The following is a 19,640-nucleotide window of genomic DNA, read 5'->3' on the forward strand; positions in this document are numbered from 1 at the left end:
GCAGGGGGTTGGACTAGAAGACCTCCAAGGTCCCTTCCAACTCTGCTATTGTATTGTAAAAAACACTATAATGAACAAAGCAAATTGTTCAGTTCTCATCATTGACAAATGATTGTGTCATTTTGGATGACAGGCATATTAAGATGAGAATCCTCTAAATTTTTGACTTATTTTATTGTTTGTTTTCAGTAGTTAAAAACTGCTGACTCAAGACTCTCAGCAGTTTACAAAACACTGAACACATTGAAAACATTAAAATTGTGGGAAGAAATATCCATCTGGTTCAGTTCCAATCTGGGAGAAAGATACTGGAAACATGGAGGCTGATTGGAAAGATGGTTTATTGATGAAGCAGAACCACATAGGTTTGTGGTTCTGGGCAGCTGACAAAATGGAGTTGAGGTGGGGTGTTATACCTTCTTTGGGGGTTGCACTTCAGCTTCCTGTTTCTGTGCAAGAACATCTATTCTATTGGCTGTTCATACAGAGTCATGTAGGGTTATGTAGGGGTCATAGCTGGCTCTACAGGCAAAAGAAAAAATGCAGATCCTAGGGCTTTTGTCTGAGCTAATTTTGTCAACCTTTTGTTTGTTGCTTATCTGAGTTTCTGTCTTGATCAGTGGTGGGTTTCAAATTGTTTTAGAACCTCTTCTGTAGGTGTGGCCTGCTTTGTGGGAGTGGCTTGCCGGCCATGTGACCAGGTAGGAGTCACCAACTTGTAAAATATGGTGAAACTCACTTAACAACGCTCTTGCTTAGCAACCAAAACGTGGGCTCAGAAACTCTGACATTTGAAGCACACAAGCCTTCAAGCTGTCAAGTTACAAGACCCTTGCACCCCTAACCCTTTAGAAAAAAAAACCCAGGGGTGTTCAAACTTGACAGCTTTAAGACTTGTGGACTCCTAGATTTCCTCCTCTTGCTCTTCATCTTGATGATGTGCAGACGGGCGGGGGGAGGGAGCTGGAACCGGTTCTAAACAGCACTGTAGATTTGGGGAACCTCTTCTATAGAAGAGGTTAGACCTGGCAGGAACCCACCTCTGGTCTTGATCCAGTCTTTCTGAACTGAAGCTAGCCTCAGTTTCTGCTTGGGGCAGGGAAACGGACTGGTTTCTAAATAGACTGGCCCAATCTTTCTTAATCGGCACAAATATCTGCTGGGGGCTATTAAGAAAGACTTGGGGGTTGCTTTCTGTCTTCAAGAGCATATTTCTCTATTTCTCCTTTAGGGAAATATAATATTCTGCCTTTTTAATATTCCACGAAATATTTCATTCTTCTAGGAGGGTGTGTGTTGACTTTCTACAAAATCAATAAAAATCATTATCATATTATATCAGAATCGATATAAAGCCACCTCTCACTGCATAAAAGTATTGAAATTGAAATGCTCGGTTTTGATTGCTATAAGAGAAGGCAACAATGAGATCTGGTGATAAACTGTTTAAAAGGAGTAGAGCACCATGTTTCTTACCTCCTTTCTGGTTTTATGCTATTAAGAACAATAATAATTCTTCAATAATAAATACTACAGCAATATAATAAAATCAATGAGTAATAGTATTTGTTTAATATCTCTGAGCCAAACATTGGGTATGAAATGTATTATATTACCTTAAGTGGATGGTAAGAGAGCCAGTTTGGTGTAACTAGGACACCATGCGTTCTAGTTCCATTTCAGGTAACTAGTTGGATGACTTTGGACCAGATATTTATATGTTGCTTTCATAAGTGACTCTGAATGGCTCACAATATACTATTGCTTATCCTTTCCTCCCTTCTTAACTATACTCTACTATCTTATAAACATGTATTTATAAAATAAAAAATAAATACTTATTATTTCCTGAAATTATAGCAATACCTTTGTAAAAAGTGTGTACTTTTTAGTTTAGCAGGGCTAACTTCACTCAATTCTACTAATTGATGTTTATTTTACATACATACATACATGCATACATATATATAATTTATATCCGTAGATTTTGTTTTCGTAGATTTTGCATACGCACACACACACACACACACACACACACACAGTACTGAATTTGTTAAATATGGATTTAAATTCCACAGTTTAAACATTTCCCGTGCAAATTTTATTTATCAAATCAGCTTCATGGCAGAATCAGTAATCATTTCATAAACTGAATATGTTCTTAAAGATCAATGAAGGCATCAGAAATATATTTGCCACATCTCCCTTTAAGTCTCTTATTAGAATACAAATTATTATTTGTATTTTGGTAATAGAAGTGTTCTGTTTGAAATAAGATTAGTTTTTTTAAAAATCTAGGTTTAGGATGCCTCAAAGAACACCTTTGTATTTTTGACCATTGTTGAAAAGGTAGCTAAGTTTAACCATAAAATTTATATAGTCCTTGACACACAATTGAGCCCAAAATTTCTATTGTTAAGTGAGACATTTGTTAAGTGAGTTTTGCCCCATTTTACAACCTTTCTTGCCACATTGTTAAGTGAATCACAGCACTTGATAAGTTAGTAACCCGGTTGTTAAGTGAATCTGGTTCCCGATTGACTTTGCCAAAAGGGTGCAAAAGGTAATCACGTGACCTTGGGACATAGCAGTGGTCATAGGTATAAACCAGTTGTCAAGCATCACACCTGATCACGGGAAATGCTACAAAGCTTGTAGTTGTACTTTGAACGGTCACTACGCGAAGTGTTGCAAGTTGAAAACTGTATTGAACGATTCACCTAGTGGTGATAATTGCACATCTAAGAATCCTTTCCCATATTTTCTGTATTTTTGCTGACTAAGAGTACTTATATAGAGGAGCAACTCCGGTTTTAACTTAGCGGTGCCTATGCGACTGTGAACAGGGTGAATCGGGATTGTATTGCTGGCGCCGCAACGCTTGTGAATTCATTCAAGTCGTTGCAAGAAAGGCGCGCGAGACCCAACTCCTTGCGCCCCTGCTCCAAGCCAGGAGCGGCAGCCGAGAAAGGGGCGGCGCTCTCACCGTCTCGCGCCTCCCTTGTCCCCGCCCCATTAAGCTCAGCCTGTCAGCTGGCTCTACTGCAATCAAAGTGGCGGAGGCGGCGGCGGGGCAGGGAAGAGCGTGAGCGTAAGCGGCTGCGCTGCTTCTCTCGGGCATGGAGGAGTCCCGCGCGGGGATGGGCCAAACAATCACCTCCTTTTGCTTTCCCTGAAGAACCGGGCGACGAGCTGAGAAAACATGGCGGGCATTATCAAAAAGCAGATCCTCAAGCACCTTTCCAGGTGGGTACCCTCTGGCGCTTTTCCTCAGAAGGGGCGGATTTCGGTGTTCTTTCTCCCCACCCACCCCCAGTGCTTGGCAGGACGACACGGCAACGGAACAAGCGGAAGGGGAGCATCCATTTTCTTCAGTCGCGAGGTTCAAAGTCCTGGGAAACGTCTGAAGGGACCCTGGGAGGGCCACTCTTCGTTCGTTTCTCGGTGGCTTAGGGAATGCTAGAGAATACAACGCTGGTTTTGAATTCGCGGGGGCGAGAGCAATGGCGCTTGGTACCAGACAGCTGAGGGGAGAAATAATCCTGGGGGCGGGGAAGATGCCTTTCCATAAAAGTACCCACCCGGGGCTTTTCTTGCCGCACAGTCTAGAAGGCCTTCGCGGCTATTTCTACCGGTGCAGAGAGGCGGTCGAGATAAAGCTTGGTTGCTCGAGTTATGTTATCCGTAACCTGCCAGTGCGATGGAGCGCTGCAATTGGAACAGCTTGTCTCTAGGACACTGTGGGTCCAGGGAAGTGCACGGGGGAGGGTAGGTGGATCGTAAATTATACTTGACACGTTGTCTGTAGGAGGAGCGAGCGGCGATTTAGCTGATGTCACCGTGAATATTGTCTCTTTAAGGAGAGCCTGGAGATGCCAGGATTAATGTTGAGATGACCGCTAGCTACCCTGCTGGAAAACGCGATGCTTGCTATGGGTTATGATTCAGCACTGCGCTCCCTCCCTTCTCCCTTAGTTGTAGCTGAAAGGAGGAGAATTTCTGAACAGTTTTTATAAACCTTTAATGCTGGCTAGGCGTTTGAAGCAATGATGTTTGTTTATTAGATTTATGTGCCGTCCATCTCAGTGTAGGGGTTGGCTGAGCAATGTCTCTTTACAGCAGTATAAGATACGCATGATAGTGAGTGAGGTAATTTGAAGGTGCTTTTCCAAAGGCTAGGAACAGTGAGATGTACAATTATATAGCTATTTCTGCAAAACTAAAATGTATCAACAAGAACTAAGTATTTCTACATTTGGTCAATCGATTTGTACTTTTGTCTCGGTTTGGTTTTTACAGCAGTTTTTTGACTAAAAAACTAAAGATGCAAGTGTTGAATATGTTGGTGTAGAATAGAATCCTGTATATCTGCTTAAAAATAAACCTCATGGAATTCAGTGGGACTCTTCATTTATAGAAAGAATAGCTGGTAAAATTAGAGAAAACTGAAGAATGTGCTTGCGGCATAACATGGGAAGAATGATCTATTTTACTAACAAATAGTGAAATTAAGTATATTAATAGCCAATCAATATTTTGATGTGTTCATATAAACTAAACATCTGGAGAAAACAAAATAGATTTTCATTTCTGACTGAATGACTCTTTTTCCTGAATGCACCAGCTTTTTGATAAAGCAAATATCAGTATTTGAAATATCAATAAAAATTATATAAACAATAGAGGTTATGATTATTTCCTAAGCATACATGCCTTTCTTAAACTGAAGCAAGATTCAGTTTCAATTCTAAGATGATCAAATGTCTTTTTCCCATGAATTATGAGTTTGGCTTGATGTATTGTACACCTAAAGACACATAGCAAAAATAAATGCATTGTCCTTATTAAATTGTTTTCAACTCAAACTTTTAAAACAAAGTCCTTTTAAAACTAATCCAAAACAACAGTATTTTAAGAAGCATTTTTAATAAAAAGAAAATACTGAAAATTTGAAATAATTATATGTAATTGTGAAGAAGCTATATTTTTACTGTGCTTAAGGCAAAACTCTTTAAAATATTTGGCTTCTGGGTTTGTTGAACTTCATTGGCTTTGTCATTCTGGCTATCTTAGATTATATCATGAATTTAATGGAGAGTTTTGCATGATCCAAGGAACTGGATGTGATGATTTTTGTTCATTCTGTTTTTTTTAAAACATAAATAAAGTGAACACTATTGTAATGTTTTACTACCATGCAGTTTAAATTAAGCATTAAATGATGCTTAATAAAAAGTAACCTTTGTTCTTATGCTAAGGGTTATGCAGACTCTTACGTCATGATTTCCATAGTGAAATCAGGCAGTGACAGTCCCAAAAATGGTGTGACTACTGACCTTTACGTTTCAAGGCAGTTATGGGAATTGTTATAAATTTATTTGACTCATGATAAGATCAAAATGTCAGTTTCCCACACAAAATACTGTACTATTTCACTTAGAGTTAGCCTAACTATTGCCATCTTCAAAAATCTCTTGATATTCAAGAATGATTCTAACTTGGCATTTTTTGAGTTAAATTCTCAGGCAAGTCTTATTTCCCCCATTTTCACATTCTGATCCTCTTGTGCAGAATTCTATAATTTATGTGGCATTTAATTTTAAAATATGGAATTATTTTCATCTTCTCCATCAACATGTTCTACTTAAAAGTGCAGCAGTACAAATATGTATCTGCTCAAATATAATGAAGATGTTCTATTTAAATTATTTTAATCTATGTCATCTACTTAGAATCACATTTGTGAGATGGGCAGCCGTATAAATTGACATAAAGATTTGCAGTGACAGCCCCAGTTAAAGGAAAAGACAAGTATGCTCTTAAGTGACTGAATATAACTAAACTATTATTGAATTTCCCAAATTACTGTTCTGCAACTGTTCAAAATAGAAAAATGAAGAACTGAAAGGACTGATATAAAGATCTATGGAAGATGTTTATGTTTGATAATCTAAAATGAATATTTTAAACACTTTTTGGAAGTCTCTGTCATTCAGTGATTAAGAATTTTTATTTATTTATTTTTCTACTTAGATGTTGACAGAAGATCTGATAACATTTAATTCAGAAAGTGCTTTTTGTTCAAATAACGCACTTGAATTACTGTACTTATTTTCTTTTGGCCAATACAGCATACAAACATGCTATTTCTGAATAATGCAGCTTTATGCAAAATGTAGATGATGAGTGATAAGTAATGAGCAGAAGAAATTAAAGATGGGAATTAGGAAAAAAGGAAATTTAACTCAATATACGATAGTTTCATGCAACACTGTTCACCATGTCTGTTAATACTTTTTATCCTAGTAAACACTAGTTTTCACAATTCCTTCACTCATTCATGCAATTTTTTGTTCATTAAACTTCTTAATTTGCTCATCTTAAAAATCACATCCGTTCCATTCAAACATGAGCCGTGGTGGCACAATGGTTAGAATTCAGTACTGCAGGCTAACTCTGCTGACTGACGTCTTCCAGCAGTTTGGCAGTTCATTTCTCACTGGCTCAAGGTTGACTCAGCCTTCCATACTTTCAAGGTCAGTAAAATGAGGAGCCAGATTGTTGGGGGCAATATACTGACTCTGTAGCAATAGCAGTAGCACTTAGATTTATATACCGCTTCACAGTGCTTTACAGCCCTCTCTAAACAGTTTTACAGAGTCAGGATATTGCCCCCAACTAAGCAGTTTACTGCGCTCAGTAAACTGCTTAGAGAGAGCTGTGAAGTGGTATATAGGTCTTAAGTGCTATTGCTATCTCTGTATTCAGCTTTCTGTCCATCCTTTTTCAGATATTTGTTTTATGATTTGATCTTCATTCATTGTTTGTAATAAAATAATAAAAAATAATTAAAGGATTTTCCATGTGCAACAAAAAATGAATTAGTTGAAATGGTTTTGAAATGTATATCTGTTTAAAATGCTAATGTAAATGTTTAATAATCATCATAATTAATATTTTAAATGCTTTTTCAGAATGCTTATTTATAGTATTCATTTGTTTGCTTGTTTACATGAATTTTCAATTCTGTACATTATTTAGGGAAGTAACTTTGGTGTCTGTTTATTTTTAGGTTCACCAAAAATCTATCACCTGATAAAATCAACTTGAGCACATTGAAAGGTGAAGGTCAGGTAACCAATATAGAGTTTGATGAAGAAGTACTTCAGAATATGCTAGACCTTCCCACTTGGCTTGCCATCAACAAAGTATTTTGTAATAAAGCTTCTATTAGGGTAAGTAAATTACTATTCAAGTTAAGGAATTTGGACAATTTTTATTCATGTTGCTCTTAAAATACTTTGAATCCAGTATTTGAAATGATTTAAAATCTTTTTTAAGCTTAATAGGCTGTAATAAAGGAAACTGTTTTTGAAGCCTTCAATTTTGAGATAAAATCCAGGATTCTTTCAAAAGAATCAAACTACATTCTTTCTACTGTTGAAAGGAAAAGGTTCCTGGTCTGTTCCCAACCGGGAGTCACCACCGATGCTGAAAGAAAGTTTCGTGAAGATAGCTGCCTGGAAGTTATGAGTTTTATTGAGGAAAGAAAAAAAATGGGAAGGATGAGACACAGCTCTGTCGTTCCTGGGTCTGCAGCACACTGTACACATTTTGGTTCTCCCTCTTATACAGTTTTTTCCCTTTCAGGCTTTTGTGTAAAATGTGGATTTACAAAGGTTCTTTTATTCTGGATGATTGCTCTGATCTTGATTCTCTTGTCTTTGGGTTCTGCCCCTCCAGTGTCTTGTCCTTGGGCTAATCCTATCATAAAGGGAGGAGACAGGTGTTTCCTGTGCGGGTGCTCATAAATAGGTGTCAGCTCTATGCAAATAGTCATGATGTTTGTGTTATCTTAGATTAGAGTCTGTGTTTTTGTTATTCTGACCGATCATTGCTAGTTTCGGGTTTTTCCCGAGCTTTGTTACTTTTTTAATCCTTTTATGCTATGTTTCCTTTGTGACCGAGTGTAACCTTTTCCTGGCTACGTGTGTGGCTTTCTCTGGCTATGGCTCTTACCTGTGTGTGTTTATTAATTTTTGTACATGCTTTCGGGTTATATTTTCTGGTACCTTACTACACTACTTTTACCACATTTTTCTTCTTCTTTCTCTGGTAGCTTTTTATCTGCCATTTCCTTTCTCTGTCACTCAATATATCCACTGTAGACACCAAACACTTATAGAAGGAGGGCATTAGGGACTGGAAAATGAACTATGTAATAACAGAAATATTATTGCATAGAATAAAATGAAAGCCATTTTGGCCTAGCGCAGAGTTCCCCAACCTCTGGGCCATGACCCACTACTGGACCACAGCCCATTCAGAACTGGTGTCCCAGTTTATTTGAAGAAAGAGCTATCTCTCCTGATGGATTTTTGAATCCATATCCCCTCAGATCCATGAATAATATGAATATCAGCAGATATGAAACCCCAGAAATTAGCTGAAGAGGATTTTTCCCTATTTTGTCCGTATATGTTGTTCCCAGAGATCAGATAGATTCCTTCCTTCCTTCCTTCCTTCCTTCCTTCCTTCCTTCCTTCCTTCCTTCCTTCCTTCCTTCCTTCCTTCCTTCCTTCCTTCCTCCCTCCCTCCCTCCCTCCCTCCCTCCCTCCCTCCCTCCCTCCCTTCCCTCCCTCCCTCCCTCCTAATTTATCCTGAAAAATGATAAGAGATAATTTGATTCTGTTTTTATTGATGTAGATAAAATTGTATGTTCCTTTTACGTCATTTTCTTTCTTTTCTAGAGGGAAAGTTCATTACTGCTTAAAATATTTTCTCTTGTAATTGTTTCCCATTACAGATACCATGGACAAAATTGAAAACACATCCAATCTGTTTGGTGAGTTTTGAATACAGCCACTGATTTTTAAAGTTATATCTATCTATCTATCTATCTATCTATCTATCTATCTATCTATCTATCTATCTATCTATCTATCTATCTATCTATCTAATCATTTTCTGGAAGTCACAAAAATAATTGAATGATCATTTGTGTTACAATAGCACTCATGACCATTCATTCAGCAACTGTTCAAAGTTAACAGTGGTGCTGAACAAAGGGTGGTTATGACTTGTCCTCACAGATTTGACTATCTCAGCACCCCCATCATTTGTGACCTTCCCAACCAGCCTCTCCAGAAAGGTAATGTGGAAGCCAATAGGGAAGATTGTAAAGCCGATGAAGTTAATGTCCCCCACCCACGCACCCTCACCCAGTCTCCTTTCATGCTACACTGGCCACTTGTACACAGTTATGTACCTCCTCTGAGCCTTGCCATGCCTCTCTTGCATCCTCATACATGCACCCCTTTATACCCATGTGCACTTCCTCAGATCTTGCTATACCTCGCACAACTTCACCCTGCTTCTCTCGCAACTTCACTCACCATCATGCACCCGTGTGCGCTCTTCCCAGCCCTTCTTGCATCTCCCTCACATCCTCTGCATGCTTGCACATTCCTGTGCACTCTTCATAAGCCTTTCCACATCTCCCTCACACCTTTGCACACCCTCTACAAGCCTTGTTACGTACATTGTCCCTGTAGCAAGGGACAGTTACTCAATTACTGTTGTAAATTGAGGACTGCCTGTATAATTATACTAAGAAGGGAATTGTGGTCAAAATAGCTGAATAGCAGCAGTACAGATAGTCTTTAACATACAACCACAATTGGGACTGGAATTTCTCTCAATAAGTGATATGGTTGTAAAATGCAGCTACATTGCTTAGTGATGGTAATGCAATTGCAGTTGCCACCATTAACTGAATCCCACAGTATTAGATGGGGCAACTTCCTGCTGACATTCCACAACCAATTCAGTGGGGAAGCTGGCAAGAAATTGCAAATCCCAGTGTCTTACAAGCAGGCTGGCAAGGTAAGTGGCTGCTGCTGAGTGGGGAAAAGTGCAACAGGTTGGATGAGGGTGTAAGACTATCACAGCAAGGTTCAGGAAAGACTCATAGGGATGTAAAGGTGTGTGACTGTGTGAGGAAGAGTAATGAAGTGTACACAAAGAATATGCGAGTGTCTAGTTTGGCATGAGTGCAAGAGGTCTGGGGAGGGTGTGCAGGCTGAAGAAACTTACACAGCAATTTGTAGCCTTCCCTGCTGGTTTCCCTACTGACTTTGCATGTGGGAGGCCAGATAAATTTTACATGAAGCTTCTCCTTTAGTATTCACTTATTAATACATGCAGTAGCTAAATTTTCTGTTGCTGAGATGAAAGTAAAACATAATTGGTTAAAGGCATTAATAAATGGTGGTTTTAAATAGTACTTTTGGTTTGATACATATTAACTTATAAATTGTTAGAGTGTGTATGTATATATGTTTGTATATGTTTATACACACACACACACACACATATATATACACATACATACATACATAGCCTACATACATACATACATACATACTTATTAATGTTTTAGATTTATTATCTGGAGAACAAATGTATTAATGTAGTAATAGAGAGTGAATGTTATTCTATGTGATTTATTTTGCTAGATGTTATTTATTTCACTCTGTTTTCATTCTTTTAAATTTTGCTGATCGTTAACTGAATAAATATTATTTATTTAATTTGACTTTGCTTGTGGCAAACTGGTAGGGAAGGCCATAAAGGGCAATTACATGATCACGGGCACTGCATCCAATCATAAGTGTGAACTGGTTGCTAAATGCCAAGATCATCATCATGGAGATACTAGAATGGCTGTAACTCCCAGGACTGGTTCTAACCATCATTTGCTCAGAAATTATAAAAGTATATCTTTGCAAATTTCTCCTTTTAGCTTGCTTCTCATTCACCTGTGTGGAAGGAAGTTGAGCCTAATTGTTTGGGGAGGGTTTCTTTTTAAACTGTAGTCTGATAAATTGCTAGATATTGCCTATTGCAATATTATTTCTTAAAAATTAGAGTAGCTTAATGTAGTCTTACCACAGTATAGCTGCCGGATTGATAAAGAGTTTGACTCTACTTAGTCGCCTTAAAGTATATGTTATGACAGACTCTCAATGGCTATATGCTGAAGCAGGCTTTATTTAAGATGAACAATACAACACTATTTTGGTTCATGGAATTACCATTTTATGTGTCTTATATATTTTATGTATTTTTAGAAGCCCAACTTTGTACCTGGTATTGCTATCAGAAATAAATTATTACAAGTGATAATATAACAGGCCCCAGAGAACCATTGCATGTTTTAATATTTCCATTCTGTATGGCATTGGCTGCATAGGTGACATGCATGGAATGCAGTTTGAAACATATTTCAACTGTGGCTATTGAGCATTTCTTTAACAGAATTAATTTAACTGAAGTTACTTTACATACAATTATTAAAAACCTAGGATATTACTATTATAGATGGGCATACTATTGTATAAAATTTGCATGTTCATGCTAACCAAGTTCAACAATTACTGTAATTAGGTTTCTTTTTAAAAAATCTATTAGGTACAGTATTACATTTTTCTTGACAACCTTGTAGTTCTATGATATAAATTTTACCCAGTCATTATACATAAATAGATTAGGTAAATTTATTAAAAAATTAAATTGTTATTTTCCCCCCTGTATTTCTCAGTCATTGGATAAAGTAATAATGGAAATGAGTACATGTGATGAACCCCGTGCCCCTAATGGACCATCACCTATAGCAACTGCATCAGGACAAAGGTAAATTATTATTAACCATTTAAGTGATTAAGGTGGAATGTATACAAAATGTATGAGAAACAAACTGGTTATAATTTAAATATAATAGCATTTGGTCATTAAAATAGAAGAAGTTGATTATGCCTTTGAAAAAGGCTGCATCAAAATTAACTAAGAAAAGATAAAAAAACAGATCATACATGCAGTTGTAAGTGTTCTTGATGTGATTGCTACACATGAAGAAATCTCCAGTGTGAAGATATTGTTGTCCTCTGAGAATAGTAAATATTTGTACTAGCTGTCAGGACCATAAGATATTTGAAAACCAATCTGTATAGAATGACTGAAAGGACTGAGTATGGTTAGTTTGTGAAAGAGAAGACTGGGGGCCCAGGGGATATGATAGTGGCCTACAAATAACTAAAAGACTGTTCTATGCAAGAGAAGACAGATTTATTCTCTGAAATAGAGTCATACCTTGGTACCTGACTGCTTTAAAACTCGTAGAATTTGGTAATCAACTCATTTTGATGCAAAACGTTTATCCCAGTACTTGTCATTTGTTTGCTACTTGGCACACAAGCTAGAACTTGTCGCTGTCGGCTGTCTTGTTACTCTCTACCCTTTCCAGCTGAAACAAAGGGTTACATATTAACTCACATGGTTTGTTTGGTACTCATAGTTTTTAGTACTTATCACACTTCTTGAAACCAATTAATGATGAGTACCCAGGTACCACTTTAGAGAGGATTAAAACCAAGCTAAGACTGGAATTGAAAGACTCAGGCCAAATATTATGAGGAATTTCCTTACAGTAAGATCTTAACCGATGGAATAATCTGTTCAAAGCAGTAGACTAGTAGTGCTCTACAGATCTAAGGGGGAAAGTGCAGCAGAGAGATTAATAATATGCATGTAGCACCTGTCTGCATTCCTTGAACCAAGCATATATTTTTCTTAGTTCACTCAGCAGCTATTAAATATAGCCATGTGTAATTGGGGAAAAACACTGTTGCTTTAAGGATGGCAGACAGATTGTATGTGAATAGGCCTATATATTCCCAAGCATCCTTTTGTTTTTAAACTAAAGGGATGCCTAATCCTAGTAACTGTCTTATTGTTGGAGGTTTTCAAATGGGAACTTGCAGCAACCTATCAGAGATAATTTAGATCATCCTAAGCAATAGCCATGGTTTATTTAGAATTCTGGTATAGGTAATCCTCAACTTGCAACAGTTCATTTAGTGACTGTTCAAAGTTACAATAGCACTGAAGAAAGTGACACAACCATTGCAGCATCCCCATGGTCACATGATCAAAATTCTAACACTTGGCAACCAACTTATAACAATTGCAGTGTCTTGGGGGTCACCTCTTGTGACCTTCTGACAAGTAAAGTCAATGGGGAAGCCAGATTAACTTAACAACTGTGTTACCAACTGAACAGCTGCATTGCTAAGAAAACTGTGGCAAGAAAAATCATAAAATCAGGCAAAATTCACTTCACAAATATTTCACAGCAACAGAAATATTGGGCTCAATTGTGATCATAAGTTGAGGACTACCTGTATTTGTAACCCACACACCTATAGGTTGGGAAGATTGGGAAACACTGTTCTATAGGACTGCTAAACGGAGCAATGGTTAAAGTGGATGACCTTTAAGGTCCTTTCCAACTCATACATGGCTTCTGTATATCCTTGATTACTTTGATCGATATAAAATGTCTGTCACCAACTGTGGCAGTAATTATGTCTTCCGTTACTTGAACTTCTTATGTTCCTCTAAAGTATATAATCTTATTGATCCAGGAAATAAAAAATAAATAAACTGCCTTTGTACAGCAAGCAATGAAAACCCTTGTACTGCTCTAGTGTAATACTTCCATGAAACACAAGAAAACACAATTCATTATTTTAGTTACTGGACTCCTTTGAATTGGATTCTTTAGCAATCTTGAATTTGTTCTGGATTTTGTGAGGATCTGAACTCTTATCTACACCAGTACATATATTGTCTTCATTTTGGCCAATTGCTAAATGTTTCATTCATATATACTAAAGTCTAATTTAAATCCCTGCATTTTATTTTGGCAGCGAATATGGTTTTGCTGAGAAAGTTGTAGAAGGCATATCTGTTTCTGTAAACTCCATTATAATCAGAATTGGAGCAAAAGCTTTTAATGCTTCATTTGAACTTTCTCAGTTGAGAATATATAGTGTGAATGCAAAGTGGGAACACGATGATCTAAGATTTACTCGATTACAACAATCAAGTGGAGAGGTAAATCTTATTTTTCTTCTTCTCCCTCTTGTACAATGAGTCTTTATTTTTCACATATCTATTTCACAGATAGAAAAATAACTGTAGCATAATTCACTTTCTTTGTTTAGTATTATATAAATACTAGCATTTAAATAATGTCTTTATAGTTTTGTTTAGCAGCTGTACATTATAATTGACCTGGGATTTTTTAGAATTTGCCAGTTAGCCTATAACCCTAGTATTCCTGATGACGTCCCTTTCAGCCCTTCTTAGTTTGTGAGCCTAACCAAGACTGGTTATTTTGATATTAAAATTATTTTGTAGTGGCTAACCATTTTAACTCAGTTGCTACCATTTATATATGAGCACAGCTTTGAATCATACACTTGCTACTAATTCAGTTATCTCATGCCATTTGCAATTTGTGAAAAAACTTCTCATGTGGTTACAGTATAATTATGCTGTTCAAATTCCTGATTCAAGAGAGGACTATCATTTCTTGGTTTATGAAATTCGTTGCTTGGGAAATTATGCTTGGGAAAGCCTTTAATGGGTCTCAACAAGTATGTGGGAAACAAAATAAGTTGTAAATGAATCTCAGTGTTATAGAAATCAATACTATAGAGCATTTAAATGTCTACATATAATATCCTCCATGCGTGGCATTTAGAGAAATCTGTTGGTATTCTGGAGAAAATAGTAAACGTGAAGAATGAATCTTGCAGCAAATTTAGGAACCCAAACTTTTGGAGTCAGTGGGCTCATTTAGATTTGGAGCAGATTAGGGATACTCCTAGAAAGTCATTGTGGTGGTAAAACCATTCATCAAAGAAACTAAATGCAGTCCTCCACAAGCAACTTTGATCACAAGGCCAAAATGCAAAAAAACAACAACCCACGTTTCAAGTTCTAAATAGTTTTAAAGGAGAAAATGGGAACAACCTATTCCTGGAATGTTTCAAACTCTATTTCCTATCCTCATCCTTAACAATTCCATTTTTAAAAAATGGGATGAAAAAAATTGAGCCATTCGACTTCCAGTTTGTTTTGTTTGTTTGTTTTTATTGGATTTATATGCCGCCCTTCTCCCAAAGGACTCAGGGCGGCGTACAACATTAAAAAACACACATCCCAAAAGTTAAAAAGAAATTAAATATATATCCAAAAAACCAAATCGAATTTATGGAACAATACATTTAAAAAATGAGTTAAAATTAACAGGCCAGGCCGGCTTGCTGGAAAAGCCAACTTTTTAGGGCACATCGGAAGGACAGGAGGTCAGGGATTATGCGAAGCTCCGGGGGCAGCTCATTCCAGAGGGAAGGCGCTCCCACAGAGAAGGCTCTCCCCCTGGGGGTCACCAGCTGACACTGTGTAGCCGACGGCACCCTGAGGAGGCCAACTCTGTGGGATCGTACTGGACGGTGGGAGGCTACTGGTGGCAGTAGGTGGTCTCGCAGGTACCCTGGGCCTAAGCCATGGAGCGCTTTAAAGGTCATAATTAATATCTTGAATCGCACCCGGAAAACAACTGGCAACCAGTGCAAGCCGCCTAAAAGGGGTGTAACATGGGAGCACCTAGGTACCCCCATGACAACCCACGCGGCCGCATTCTGGACCAGCTAAAGCCTCCGGGTGCTCTTCAAGGGCAGCCCCATGTAGAGAGCATTGCAGTAGTCCAGGCGAGAAAGGACGAGGGCATGAGTGACTGTGCACAGAGCATCCCGATCCAGGAAGGGGCGCAACTGACGTACCAGGCGAACCTGGTAAAAGGCCCCCCTGGTCACGGCCGTCAGGTGTTCTTCTAAACTAAGCCGCGTATCCAGGAGGACTCCCAGATTGCAAGCCTTCTCTGAGGGGGCTAAAATTTCTTCCCCTATCACCAAAGATGGAACAAGGTGTACAAATCGGGATGACGGAAACCACAGCAACTCAGTCTTGGAGGGATTGAGCTTGAGCCTCAAGCTATCACTTCCAGTGATATTGCTGTGTCATTTCAGCTCTGATTATGTGTGGTGTCCATTTGGTTTGTGAAGTTTTGTGTTGCCATTTTCGTTCAGGTGCATGCCCAGTCTTTTGTTTAGGATGAGTTACAAATACTGTTAAATAAACATACAAATTCTAGGTTTTCAGAAGGTGAGGAGGCTGAGATGCAGCTCCTAAACCCTCAAACATTGGTTATCCTGATTTATCAGAATTCACTATTTTATTTTCTAAGATTCTCTGGGAAATATGTGGGTTCCAGAAACATTGTTGGAAATCCAGGTTATGCTGGAAATTACTGGATTGCTTTGCAACTTTGATTTCTGCTTTTGATAAAATAATCTTAAAAAGAATGGGCCAATTTTCTTGATAAGGGTCAAATGCTATGTCAGCAGCACATTACTTTTGTTGCCACTGTGGGAACATACTATACATTTAAATCCTGACATAAATTATTTTATTGAAGAAAATTAGGCGTAAGCATCTGGAATTGCAATTTTCAGATATATGATCTTATAATCATAGATTTTAAAAAATTGGTAGGCACCTTAGAGGTCATCTGATCCAAGCTACTGCTCATTGCAGAATACACTATAGCATCTTTTGAAAATAATCATTCAATCTCTGTTTGAAAACTTTAGTGAAAGAAAATTCATTACTTTATTTGTCAGTCTGCATGATCAAACATCAAACTCCTGTATGATAATGTCTGGTCTGAACTTATTTTCTTGCAGTTTTTACAAACTGATTCTGGTTCTGCTTTCTGGGACAATAGCAAATAAGCCTGCTCCCTGTTTTTTGTGACAACTTTCCAGACTACTGTTCTACTGTATCTCCCTCAGTTATATTTTCTACACATTAAATAGACCCAGATCAGTCTCACAGGGCTTGATTTCCAGACCCCTTATCATCTTCCTATTCCTCTTCTGACTGTGCTTGAGTATGGCATTGTACTTTCTGAATTGTGATGCCCAGAACTGAACACAGTACATCCAATAACCTTTGACTAGAACAGTGTAGAATTAATTATTACTTCCCATGATCTGTGGAGTTATTGGTGTTCTCTGAGCTCTCCTGTGACCTAGACTCTTTGTTTTGCATAGTTTATTCAATACTTCCTTTCAAGCTCAAATGAAGCCAATAATGAACACTCTTTGGGTGCAGTTGTTCAGCTGATTGTGAATTCATGTATCAGTGGTATCATTTAGCCCATATTTTATCATTTATTAAGAAGGAAATATTGAAGGATTACACTTAAGGCTTTGCTAAGATCTGGGTATACTAAATCTCTGTTATTCCTGTGATCTTCTAAGCTAATAATTCTGTCAAAGGGGATATGGTTAATCTGGCATGATTTGTTTGTGACAAACACATGTTGGTTCCTGCTAAATGCAGCTTACCTACCTACAAATAGTCTGGCCAACAAGTTATTCAAGGATGTTTCTTACTATAGATATCAAACTGACAGATCTGTAGTTTCCTACATTCTCTTCCTTCACATTTAGTGATGACATCTGTTTTTTTTAAAAAAAAATTCTGGAACCTGGTCAGTTCTAGAGGCATTCTCAAAGATTAATGAGAGTAGTTCTGATTTCTTCTGCTAGTGTGAAGGAATATAGAGCTGACCTTGAGGATAGGGAAGAAATGAGCCAGCTGTTTGGGGAGGGGCTTTCAAAATAATTACACATTCCAGAAAAAGAGGAAAGCTGAGAAAGAAACTGAAAATGTATTTATCCATCCATCCATCCAATTTCTATAGTCCACCCAATTCAACCAATGAGTCATGGCAGTTGTTTTTATTTTATTTTTGGTAAAGATGGCAAAGCGAGAAATGTGGACAGCTTTAATGATTTTATTATTCTATACTATAATAAGAATATTCCTGGTTTGATGGTTTCATGATCTTTTATGATCCCTTCAGCACCATACAGTGTAATCTACCTGACACTGAAGACTTGAATTCATTTAAATTAGTTGTCATTTACCATATTTTGACATAGGGATAAACAATGAGTTTGCATGTTTGCAGATCATATTATTCATCTTAATTAAATTAAAAGTGATTATGAAGAGCTTTGGAACAATTTCTTTAAACTTTAGTAAGCATAAAATGATTCATTTTGGTACAAATTTCACATATAGATTGATAGGATCAGAATTGTCTGAAACTAACCAAGAATAAAATTTGGGTCATAGAGGATAATTTAGTGAAAATGGTGACTCGGCAACTATGAAAAAGTCAAAAGAGGTATTAGGAATTTTTGTGAAAAAGACTGAAAGTAAAACTGCCAATATACATTAGTACAACAGATCAAGATTAGCTAATGAAGTTGTTTGGAAGAAGATTTATAAAGACTAAAGAAAATATTTTTTCACTTGGTATATAATTAGCGTGTTAAATTCATTACCACAATTTGTGATAATTGCTAAGATGGTTTTAAATACTGGTTAGACAAGTCTCTCTTTGTTGAACAAAATTTGATGTTAAGTGGTGGAATTATTTCAGTCACAAGAATATTACAAGAGAGTAACATTCATGCTCACTGACTTCAAAGATTACAAACATGGTTCACTTAGGTAAGATCTAAATAGAAAAAAAAAGGTGTGTAGATTTCTTTTGCTTTTTCATATGTACGTATATGTGAATGATTAATTGATGTTCAAAGATATATCACACACAGTTTCAAATAAAAATATATTACTGTAGTATGTGTCTATTGTACCATGCCATAATCATGCATAGTTTCTTGGCAACCCACAACATAAAAGAAAAATAATAATAATCGTTAAACTATTACAAAATAAATCCAAAAGTCAAAATACACAAACCTACACATTACATTCTTAAACTTGCTTTTTGTTGATTTGATTTGGGATGTGATTTTTTTTCTTTTTAGTTATAAATAACAAATTTGAGATTTTAATCTTAATGAATGAAAATTAACAAATTTAAACTGAATTCGAGTTGCCAGTCTTTTGGAATCAAAAAGAGAAGCAGCTATGCCTGCTTTATACATAGACAAACACACACACACACATACATAAACGTAGACAAACGCTACTTAATGTTTAATTAAAGTATGTATGTTTTATTATAGGTATTGACATTTAAAGAAATCAACTGGCAGATGATCAGAATAGAAGCAGATGCAATCCAAAGCTCTCAGCATGAAATCATGAGTGCTCCAGTTCGTCTGATTACCAACCAGTCCAAAATTAGAATCATACTTAAAAGAAGGGTAATTCTCAAACTGAGTTGAAATCCGTTTGATTAGTTTATTTAAATAAAAATAATGTTAATAATTAACACAAATATGTTAATTTGATTTATGAGCATTTTGATAGCAGTGGATAAAATGTTATGTAGTAATATAATATATTAGTTAGAAGGACCTAACAAGTCTTATTTCTGGTCAATGTAGAAATCCACTGAACATTCTGTGGCAGATTTCCAGTTTCATATTATTATAGTAACTCGTCTCTGAAAACTTCACTAGTTTTTCTCTTTTAAGGTACATATATAAAACTGAATGAAATATTCCAATGACGGTTAGCCTAGTGCAGAGTACAGTGCAACTGTTATTTCCTGGATCTGTATGCTATTTTTCTGTTTATATGACACACAATTATATTGGCCTTTTTAACTACTTACCGTAACTGTACTGCTTCCTCATGCTTAACCCTTTGACCCTTTCCAAATAAGTTGTATAAAAAGCTGC

At 36.9% G+C, this 19,640-nt stretch overlaps 1 protein-coding gene across 2 annotated transcripts in view; it reads left to right on the top strand.

Moving 5' to 3' along the window:
* The first annotated feature begins 3,028 nt into the window (after window positions 1-3,028).
* The window catches only part of BLTP3B (bridge-like lipid transfer protein family member 3B), a 71,479-nt gene continuing 54,867 nt past the window's right edge, over window positions 3,029-19,640 (top strand). The window contains exons 1-6 of one of the 2 annotated variants that reach the window (XM_081957312.1): window positions 3,029-3,246; window positions 7,073-7,235; window positions 8,807-8,845; window positions 11,603-11,694; window positions 13,770-13,956; window positions 19,020-19,160. In XM_081957312.1, the coding sequence (XP_081813438.1) occupies window positions 3,203-3,246; window positions 7,073-7,235; window positions 8,807-8,845; window positions 11,603-11,694; window positions 13,770-13,956; window positions 19,020-19,160 (666 nt within the window). In that variant the 5' untranslated portion in view covers window positions 3,029-3,202. The remainder of the gene's footprint in view (window positions 3,247-7,072; window positions 7,236-8,806; window positions 8,846-11,602; window positions 11,695-13,769; window positions 13,957-19,019; window positions 19,161-19,640) is intronic. The other variant, XM_081957313.1, reaches the window with a different exon arrangement.

Source organism: Natrix helvetica (genome assembly GCF_964273705.1).
Source record: "Natrix helvetica genome assembly, chromosome: 6".
Classification (NCBI taxonomy): domain Eukaryota; kingdom Metazoa; phylum Chordata; class Lepidosauria; order Squamata; family Natricidae; genus Natrix; species Natrix helvetica.